The 10,414-nt window shown below is 38.6% G+C and overlaps 2 protein-coding genes across 3 annotated transcripts; one reads left to right on the forward strand and one right to left on the reverse strand.

The window, feature by feature from the left end:
* Window positions 1-261: 261 nt before the first annotated feature.
* LOC130724910 (thaumatin-like protein) lies at window positions 262-1,529 on the reverse strand. Its single transcript, XM_057576175.1, has 3 exons — window positions 1,469-1,529; window positions 989-1,372; window positions 262-624 (listed from the first exon to the last, which is right to left on the reverse strand). The coding sequence occupies exons 1-3, from the start codon at window positions 1,527-1,529 to the stop codon at window positions 329-331; spliced, it is 741 nt and encodes a 246-aa protein (XP_057432158.1). The 3' UTR covers window positions 262-328.
* A 3,293-nt stretch (window positions 1,530-4,822) lies between these two features.
* LOC130723649 (uncharacterized) lies at window positions 4,823-8,474 on the forward strand. Of its 2 annotated transcripts, none has more exons than XM_057574758.1 (5): window positions 4,823-5,071; window positions 5,303-7,143; window positions 7,521-7,722; window positions 7,814-8,007; window positions 8,089-8,474. In XM_057574758.1, the coding sequence occupies exons 2-5, from the start codon at window positions 5,337-5,339 to the stop codon at window positions 8,166-8,168; spliced, it is 2,283 nt and encodes a 760-aa protein (XP_057430741.1). In that variant the 5' UTR covers window positions 4,823-5,071; window positions 5,303-5,336; the 3' UTR covers window positions 8,169-8,474. The 2 variants fall into 2 exon arrangements, with proteins under 2 accessions (XP_057430741.1, XP_057430740.1); XM_057574757.1 differs by having other exon boundaries at window positions 5,306-7,143.
* The last annotated feature ends 1,940 nt before the right edge of the window (window positions 8,475-10,414 follow it).

Consider the following 10,414-nt stretch of genomic DNA (forward strand, 5'->3'; position numbering starts at 1 on the left):
CGGAGGGAGTATTAGTTTTGTTTTTATTTTGATTAGGTATAAATTTATTAGTGGTTGTGCTTAAGAGTGATGTGTTGGGTGTGTGTCCACCCAAGAATTTCTCTACATAATGAACAATCTAATAACAACATCAAACTGGAGGCAATTGTAAGAGACTCAATCAACAATCTAATAATAATTGACATAATTGGTCATCATACATAATCACAATGCCAGATGACAGAGAACTACCAAGTATCACTCAAAGAAAATGGCCTAAAAACTAAAACAAAAGAGAATCATCAAAACAATGAAACTGAAAACACCTTCATCACATTCCCATAACAAATCATTGTGGAGGGCAAAATGTGATGACATAACGAGATGCCTTGTTACAAGTCTTAAGCCCTGCTGCATCATCATAAGGGTAGCTATAAGCATGAGGGCAAACAGTCTTGAAGAGACGAGAAAACACTGTTGGCTTGCAGGTTTTTGGGTTAGCAAACTCCCCAGTGCAGCAATACCTATCTGATCTTGCAGCTAAACAAGCACTCTTGCACCCCACCACCTTCCCCTGCCTCTCCACAATCAGTGAAGCAGGGCAACAAACATTCAAGTCTTCCTCACACGCCGCAACACCGCACCCTAACGGAACCAGGAAAAATTAGTAAGTGAGCAAAAATTTAACACATTAATCAAATTCAACAACAGCTAATAGAAAGTGGCAATGTATCAATTTTTAGAGGGCAGTACTATTATTGACTCATTTTTCTAAATTCACTGCACTCATAGCTTCATAGCCTTCTAATCAAGATCAAACATAAAATCTAATTTCAAGTTCAGTCTCTTTGAATCTTAGCCCTTTGGTTTTAATAAAGGATTATAGAGCATGACTGAAGTGAATTTAGGAAAATTTAACAAGCATGATTAAACAATTTAACGAGCAGATATAACACTTGAATACTGATTGCGTCAACCGTTTTAGATGTACCTCGGCTGCTCGCTGCACCGCCACCGCCGCCAACAGGCCTCATGGACACCGGAAGGTTAAACCCTTCAACCAAGCTAACATCATAGAAATGCAACGGTGACTGAGAAGTTCCAAGGGTCATTTCCACAAGGGTAGCAGGGGGGACTCCACCAATTCCCCTGCATTTCAAGAGGCCTCCACAATCTCCTGTTTGGCAAGAGCCTTTTCCTGTTTGTTCATCAAAGCAGCACCCTTGTCTGCCCCAGATTCTCCCTGCCCAGCCCTCAGGGACTTGGAGAACAACCTCTTCGCCGCTCGCGAGGTGAAAACCGCCGTCTTTCGGAGAAGGGAGCCCTGCATTGCCAAGAATTCCAGGCCACACACTCTCTTTGCAGTTGTTCACTATTATAAGCTGTGTTCCATCTGTATCATAACACACAAAGGTACTAAGCAAAAAATATTGTTAACACCTAGAGAGAAATATAATATGTGATATGACAGGAAAAGAAGATCGAGTACTGGTTAGTGAGATGGAGACTAGAATGGAGAGGAAAACGAAGTGATGGAAAGAAGGAGCCATTGGGTTTAGAAATGTGGAAACGTTTGTGTGCTGTTTGGGTTGTTCCTTAGAGTGGAAGTGAAGGTATGAATGGCTTTTATCATGGTGGTACAGGGGAATGAGGTTCCTTGTTTGTAGCCATTTTCTACATAACGCTTGGAAACTGTTTGGTAATGCAGAAACTGGGAGCTCTTTCGTCGCTTTCCACTAACCTTACCACTCCTATATTTTCTCCATTACTTGTTTATTTCTTTTATTGTATTTTTAATTCGAGATAGACTATTCTTAATTTGTGATTTTTGCTTCAAAAACAAAAGACCGTGAAGAGGAAAAGCTAAATAAAATCGTTTTTGCTGCTCTTAAGTCTTATTTTTTCAGTTAGAGAACTGTTATTTATCACAAAAAAAATTGATTAATGAAGTTTAATACGAAAATTTAAACGGGAGAAAATGAATTTTGATAGTCAATGTGCACGTTCATGGTCACACTCTACTAGCTAATGGTGTCAGCTTTCAAAGAAAAAACTTTATCAAAATCGTCTTCTGGTAATTTCCCTTTTAGCCTCATCCTAATTTATCATGGAATAAATTGCTTCGCTTTTTTTTTATAAAGAATAAAAACGAAAAATAAACTACACTAAACCGGCACAACAATGCATATCAGAAGAAGCAAGAAGACGGTACATTTTTGTTCTGGTATATAGATTGGCTTGGACGGGGAGAGTTTTTTATCGGATATCGTTTGTTCATATTTGGAATACTATGTTGAAGGTTTCAGATTTATGGGGAGATGGTCAGTGATACTTTATGGAGCTGCATACAATACTGTCCTAGATGAGATAACGCAAGTTGTTATGCCTTCTAATCCTTCGGGTGCAGATGTGATCCTTTGGAAAGCTTCACACGATGGATACTATTCTAGGACATCCTCCTATGATTTGCTTGCTAGAACTCTAAACTATAATTAAGGGAATCCACCATCCTATTGGCACAGTGTTTGGAAGTGCAAAGTGCCGGAAAAAAATCATTTTTTTCCTAGCTTGTTCTTAAGGAGGCTCTAGCCACAAATGCCAAACGACACCGAAATCATCTCAGTAATTCAACAGCTTGTCCCTGTTGTCTCCTGTGAGGTCGAAGACATCATCTGTTTCGGATTTGCCCGGCTTCTTCCTCCCTCTGCTCTCACTTCCTTTGATACTGTTAACACCAAAATTTACAGGTTTGGAAATTAATCATTGAGATATGGTGTACATGGATGCATGGTATGTTTTAGTTTAATTTTTACCCTTTACAACCAAATTATTATTATTTTCCTATATTGGTCGAAAAATGGTATTGTCACTGGGTCGAAACTCATTTGACAAACTCATTATATCAAAGTGGTCGAAATATGATATTGGCATTGGGTCGAGAATCATGTGGCACATATTTAAATTGCTAAATGATGGTTGAAGTTATATGGTCATATATTAGATTAGTATTTCGACCAAGTAGTATTTGTTAAAGTGGAAAAATATGGCATCATGTTAATGCCAAGTTCAAAGGGAAAACAACGTGGCAGCATGCATGGTGAATTCAATCAGCTTCTTGATTTATTAAAGACTAGTTACATTCAGAGGAGAACTCCACTAACAACTAGGTGGCTTGCTTCGACACATATTGGCTCAAGGTGATAAGAGAAGAATATCAATTTTGACATCAGAGACGAAATGCAAGTGTTGGAAGCAAAGTGGAACTTACTAGAATAAGCCGTTAGTGGAAATTACTAGTGGGCTTAAGCAGTTTATTTTAAATAAACACATGTCTATTAGTAGTGGGTTAGTGGCTATTGAAGTGGAATAGAGAGAAATGTGGCAGTTACTTACTGAAGATGCAACGTGGACGTGGCTTGGAAAATGGAAGTGGTTGCAAGTTATTTTATTTGTAATTATGCCAAGTGTATGGCTCTAGTGTAGGGAGTTATTTTCTAGGATTTAATCTCTACCGTAGGATCTAGTTGCAGTTTCATTCCAAGTTCTATAAGTAGCAAATCTGATTGTAAAATTACTCAGACTCACACAACTACTCAAAACTCTCCATGGATGCCTCCAAGTCTCATGTGACATATGGCTACAAAGAGACTAAGAGTGTGCTGTGATTCTCACCTTTAATTTTCAATGCAATTTCATTTCCTTTGCCATTTTGATTTCCTTTTACTTTTTGTTCCTCTTTTTCCTTTCGATCCTCTACTCTTTTTCCCTTTTGTTCATACCGTTCTTCACAAAAACCCAACCTTGACATTTAAAACGTCTTCACTAAAGAACCCAGAAAGGACTCCGAATCCGGTCCTTAAATTGCTTTTGGATTCTATTTGTTTACCAAAATTCAGCGTAAACAGATACTTCCCTCAACTGCAGTTAATGAACCGTTCTAAGACTAGCTTTCCAAGATACTTTTAGAGAGGCATAACACGCTTGTGGTGGTTGTATAGTGGCGGTCTTAGAAGTTGAGAAACAACCATATCTTTGAGGAGAGACCTTGAGATATCAGTTACGTGCTGCGACAAATTCTTCTAGATATTCACAATTGGTGGTGTTGGGCATTAGCCACACGAAATTCGCTAAGCCTCCGACACATGACACATGCACAACCTTCTCCATTTGCGTCGCGGTGTTCACAATGCAGATTGCGGTGGATGGAAGTTGGAATCCTTTGGAGAGGAAGATGGGATGTGGCGCGGTTCTTCGCGATGGGCTGGACATTGAGTTTCAGGAGTGGCAGTTAGCTATGTCCACGACAATGCATTCTTGGCAGAAATTGTGGCAGTGGAATTGGGATTGAAACATGGCTGGGAACTTGGGTTTAAGAACATTTTTCCACCTCTGATTGTTTAAACGTGGTTGAGGTCCTCTAGAGTCGTGGAGATGTAGCTACTTTATGTGCCCGAGGCACAATTTGGTAGAGTTAGAGCGATGTTGGATTCATACCGATATGTTTTTATTGTCCACATTTCCGAAGATAAAAACCACACGACATACTATTGGCTCAACAAGCTAATCGGGATGGAACACAATGACGTGTTTGGAATCAATCTCATCTAGTTTGATTGTATCCTTGTATCATGACGTCATAGTGTGGTTTTGTAGTTTTTTTTTTCCTTTTTGTATGTAAAAAAATCTCATGAATTAATTTTTACATTGAAGCCAATTGGTATTCAAACAAGGTTTAAATAAAAGTTGAAATTAACTAAGCTATGAGAAAAAGCTTGAATTAGTGTGATTAAAAAAATTAGGGCTAAAAGTAAGATAACACTTGACAAGTAGAAATTCATAGAAATAAAAATTATACAAGCAGCGGCGTCCAGCTCTGGAGAAGAGGATCGGCAGAAATTTCGGTTTTTCCATTCCGTGTGGCGAAAAAAACCGGTCCGGCGCCGAAACCGGATCCATTCAAAGGCAACTCAACCGGATACTCTCTTTACCCTAACCGGTCCATCCAGTTACATCACCACGGTTCTCTTCTCTTTCATATAAACTCGGTTCTCTTCACGAAACCCCACCCAACCCAAGCGAATCAAGGAACCGGGTATGTTCTGTTCTTGTCTCTTGTTTCCCCTCTTGTTTCTCTGTTCTTGTTCTTCAATTTTCGTTTTTTCAATGTGAGAATGAAGTTTTATGCAGCAAAGTTTGAAACCTTATAGTAATTTAGTACTGTTGAAATTGAATAAAATGTGGGGTTATGAGTAGGTTCTTGTTGTAGTTTACACTTTACACTTACAATGGTGTTTTTGTTTCTGTTTCTGTTTATGTTTGTTAGTAGGTTGCAGAGTGGTTGATGTGAAAAATAAATAATGGGTTCGAATCTGGAACTAGTGCCCATTACATCACAAAAACATGATCCTGCATGGAGGCATGTTCAGATGTTTAAGAGTGGGGAAAAGGTGCAGCTGAAGTGTATATATTGTCTCAAAATGTTCAAGGGTGGTGGGATTCATAGGATTAAGGAACACCTTGCTTGTCATAAAGGCAATGCGTCGATGTGCAGTCATGTTCCCAATGATGTTAGGGTTCAAATGCAGGAGAGTTTGGATGGGGTTGTGGTGAAGAAGAGGAAGAAGCAGAAAATTGAGGAGGAGATCATGAGTGTTGGTGCTCTGGCTAATAGTGCTGCCAATACAGTTGCCAATCTGGTGGATGTTAATCAGGGGGTTCAGTCTATTGAAGTGCAGAATCCAGTGGAACAGAATGCGGGTCTGGTGGTGCATCCTGAAGTGGGAATCAGTAACAATGTAGAAAGAAGGAAGAAAATAAGAGCCAGCAGAAATCCTGCACCAATTCATACAAACTCTGCGGGTGCTGTTGCTGCTATTGAGAATAATGCCATTTTCCCCAAAAGGATGGACAGTCGCATTCACATGGCGATAGGTCGGTTTTTGTACGATATTGGTGCACCTTTTGATGCTGTGAAATCAATCTATTTTCAGCAAATGGTTGAAGCAATTGCTTCGGCGGGCTCGGGTATTCAGTGTCCCTCGCATCATGAACTTCAGGGTTGGATCCTGAAAAACTCTATGGAAGAAGTGAAGAATGATATAGACAGATGCAAGATGACATGGGGGAGGACTGGCTGTACAATTTTGGTTGACCAATGGACTACAGAAACTGGTAGAGTACTGATAAGTTTTCTGGCATATTGTCCTGAAGGCATAGTCTTTTTGAGATCCTTGGATGCAACTGAGATTTCCACTTCCCCGGGATTTCTCTATGAGTTATTAAAACAAGTAGTAGAAGAAGTTGGAGTTGGGCAAGTGGTGCAAGTGATTACATCAGGAGAAGAACATTATGCTGTTGCTGGGAAACGGCTAACTGATACTTTTCCTTCCCTTTATTGGAGTCCATCTGTTGCTCATTGCATTGGTTTGATACTTGAAGATTTTGGAAATCTTGAGTGGATTAGTGTAGTGATTGAACAGGCTAAATCTGTAACAAGATTTGTCTACAATTATAGTGAAATTTTGAATATGGTTAAAAGGTATACATTAGGGAATGATATCGTGGATCCCTCTATTTCGCGATTTGCAACCAACTTCAGCACATTGAAAAGAATGGTTGATCTTAAACACAATTTACAGGCCATGGTCACTTCTCAGGAGTGGATGGATTGCCCATATTCAAAGAGAACAGCAGGTTTGGAAATGTTAGATTGCCTAAGCAATCAAACATTTTGGTCATCGTGTGACATGATTGTTCGTCTAACTGCTCCTCTCTTGAGAATTCTGAGAATAGCTACTAGTGAGATGAGACCGGCATTGGGATACGTGTATGCTGGAATGTACCGGGCAAAAGAAGCAATTAAGAAAGCACTTGTTAAGAGGGAGGATTATATGGTGTACTGGAATATCATTCATCATAGATGGGAAAGGCTGTGGCATCATCCTCTTCATGCTGCAGGCTTCTTCCTTAATCCAAAGTTCTTCTATAGTATTCAAGGGGATGTACATAGTGAGATTCTCTCAGGGATGTTTGACTGTATAGAGAGATTGGTACCTGATACAAGAGTCCAAGATAAAATTATCAAAGAGGTAAACTTATACAAGGCTGCTGCTGGAGACTTTGGGAGAAAGATGGCAGTCAGAGCTAGGGATAATCTGCTTCCTTGTAAGAGGACACCAACCTACTCTCTTAGATAATATTAGTATATTGATTAGATTTAGTTGCTGGATTGTTATTACCGCTCCTAACTTTAAGCAATTTAATTGAAAAGATAACTTAGAATCTATACTCAGTATTTGTTTAAATTTTGTAGTATGAGAATGCATGTCAAAACTGGTAAACTGTTTCTGCATTGAATTCTTTTGAAATCCTGCAAAGGTGCAAATGATTTTTATAATGATCTATCTGGAGTTACACAAACAACATTTGGGTTTAACTTTATAAATTTAAATTTCGCATTACATAAGACATTCATTTCAGTATTTCCTTTCTCTCATGACCCCTTAAAGTGCACTTTTCTTTTGCATATGCTATTTTTCTAGCTGAATGGTGGTCTACATATGGAGGAGGCTGCCCTAACTTGTCTCGGTTAGCCATTCGTATTCTCAGCCAAGCATCCAGTGTGATGCCCTGCAAGAGAAACAAGATTCCTTTTGAACAATTAACCAATACAAGGAATTTTATAGAGCGCCAACATCTTACTGATCTTGTCTTTGTTCATTACAACTTACGATTAAGACAAATGTGAGTTTGAACTGTTGTATATTGATAGGTTGTTTTAAATATATTTGACAGTTGAAGGGAACTCATCTCGTAACCTCTGATTTTCTTTCAGGTATATGAGTAAAGAACAGGATTCTAAGGATCCCCTGTCATTTGACAGCACTAGTAACGTTGAAGACTGGATCAGGCCAATGGAATTTTACTCAGAAGAGTATGGGAACTCGGATTGGATGGCACTGGATCCATCTTCTGTTAACACAATGCTTTTAAGGCCTTTAAATGACGAAACTGAAGAATTGGGTGAAGGTAAATTACAATGTATTTCTATGGATATGGAAATTGAAAATAGAAAATGTCATTAATTAACATGTTCTGATCTTTTTGTAGGGTTTGATGATCTTGAAATTTTCAGTTATCTGAAAGATGATGAGAATGAAAGCACTGGAGACAAGTTGGTAAACCCTTAGCAAATGGTCAAAAGAACCATGCCTTTACATGCCAACAACATCCACATGCTTAGATTGTTTCCCAAATGCTGACTAATCTTGCAGATAATTAGAGGGAAACTTGGGAGGAGCTTGTTGCAGAGGTAGCTGGCATGATTTGAAATGTTCTTGTAAAGTTACATCATTGTATTTGATAGTTTTGCAGTATTTATTTGCACTACTAGAGTAGAGTGTACAGCTCTTGCAGTATTTATTTGCACTACTAGGCCAATTGAACCTTTAAATTTTCATTTTTTTGCTAAGGTATTCATTTTATTACTTACACCAGGTTTTTCAGTCCGACTTAGAGAATACAATAGCTAAAGCTTTGCTTCTTTTTGAAGAGGCCCGCCCTCTATTCTGTGGTGACTTATGTTTTATAAGGAATTATGTTATATCTGACCTCGAGCAATTATAATTCAATCAATGTAAGTCATTAGAACCAACGTGTTGATCTAATCCTAGGCAAACTAAATCTCCGTAAAGGTAAGGACACAAGTTTAACTCTAAGAAAATTATTTGTTGAGAGAGTCTATCACGATTTTCAGAACAGGTTTACACTCATCAGAGACAAAAAAAAATGTTATCATTAGGAATGAATTATTGGTGAAAAAGGCTTGGGTCGTTTCCATTAGATTCAATCTCCAGGGCAAATCTTGAGGTAGGGAAAAAGGAGAAACGAGGTGAAGCCAAACTCAAGATAGAATGCAATCAACTTGCAAGATAAATGCCACAAGTGAACTGCGAACAATGATGAAATTGAGAAAGATAGCAACAAAGGAGAAAACTTCGGAAGAATTTTCTTCTTCTAAATAGAAAGAGCAGTAAAGTGAAGGTTCATTTAAAACGTGTGTTCACAACCAATTGTTAGTGGTCTATGCCTTAATGGTGTTCAAGAATCATTTTCGGTTAAAAAACCAACATTAAATTTCATAGTTAATAGTTAAATTGGTCCCTGAAAGTGTTGGACGTTGTTCCGGTATGGAACCACTAAGCGGGCTAATCAAAATAGAGGGCGAATGCAAAGCAAATAAGACAAGTAAAAATGCGTGAAAATGATAGGATCCCCACCGCTGGGGTGGTTCCTGTTATTTATAACTTGGGTTTTGGTCCGAACGAACCATGGGTTGCCCGACCCATTTAATATCCAAACGTTCAGCCCAAATGTCTTATATATTGGTACGCCCATATCAGACCACAAGCCCACAAGACACTAAGGCTTAGAATAAGACGAAAGTGTCTTTAATCAGCCCACAATCATTAAAGCATTCATAATATAATTGAAATAGGCGTGTGAATCATAACACATGTACATTTGGATAAAAGCGAATAACAATAACCACGTCAGACTAGCTCTTTCCTCTTCTCTTTTTCTTGCGTGTTGAACCGAACATGTCAAATCTCTGTACCTATCACTTCCTACGCCCTTACTGTGGCAAGAGTCATCATTGTTTTTCCTGCTACAATTACATCAACAGATATCCACAAATATTTGGGAACTTGAGCCGCAACATTATCATGCGTCTTTAAATCCCACTGACATAATTACCATCATGAGAAATAAATATAATTAAAAGCACACGAAATAAATTCAACCTCGGAAAGTTGTGCCCGTTCCAATTGTCCTTGAAGCGTCATGTCTTCCGGACTAAAACGTCCTTTCCACTTGACTTTTACGATGAATCACATCCGTTCAAATTCAAATTCTTGACCAACGTGTCCCTTTAATCTAAACATCAAACTTGACCCTTGAGTGTCTACATGGAAGCACGCGTCCACTTACTTGCTAATTAATTCACCTTTTCATCTCATCCCTTCACCCCTCCTTCCTTCTCTATATAAAGCCTCATATTTTACTCCTCTTATCATTTACCTGCATTTCCTTACTACCCATACTCTCTCAAGAAAAAATCCAACACTTTACTTCTTCTCTGCCAAACCCATTTCTCTGCTTCCTGCACTTAGCATCGACCATCCCAGCAGTCTTCCAAGTTTCAATCTTTCTCTCAGGTAACAATCCTTTTCTTTCTTCTTCTTTATTTCTATACTTTCACATGAACTTGCGCATGAAAGTTCCTACCTTTAACACCCATAACTCTTTCTCTACCCAGAAAACACTGCATAAATCTTGCATTTTAAACTAAAAACTCATACTCTATTCCATCTCCATCTTACACTTCTAAACATTTTACTTTCAGGATACTCTGAAAATGGTTTCCAAACGTTCC

Source organism: Lotus japonicus, chromosome 6 (assembly GCF_012489685.1).
Source record: "Lotus japonicus ecotype B-129 chromosome 6, LjGifu_v1.2".
In the NCBI taxonomy this organism is placed as follows: Eukaryota; Viridiplantae; Streptophyta; class Magnoliopsida; order Fabales; family Fabaceae; genus Lotus; species Lotus japonicus.

Coding starts and splice junctions, on each gene's coding strand:
- LOC130724910 (XM_057576175.1), bottom strand. CDS start 1,529: ATGGCTCCTTCTTTCCATCACTTCGTTTTCCTCTCCATTCTAGTCTCC. Junction 1,373..1,468: donor AGTCTCCATCTCACTAACCA/GTACTCGATCTT, acceptor GTTATGATACAG/ATGGAACACAGCTTATAATA. Junction 625..988: donor GCCTGTTGGCGGCGGTGGCG/GTGCAGCGAGCA, acceptor TGGTTCCGTTAG/GGTGCGGTGTTGCGGCGTGT.
- LOC130723649 (XM_057574758.1), top strand. CDS start 5,337: ATGGGTTCGAATCTGGAACTAGTGCCCATTACATCACAAAAACATGAT. Junction 7,144..7,520: donor TAGGGATAATCTGCTTCCTT/GTAAGAGGACAC, acceptor CTATTTTTCTAG/CTGAATGGTGGTCTACATAT. Junction 8,008..8,088: donor AACTGAAGAATTGGGTGAAG/GTAAATTACAAT, acceptor ATCTTTTTGTAG/GGTTTGATGATCTTGAAATT.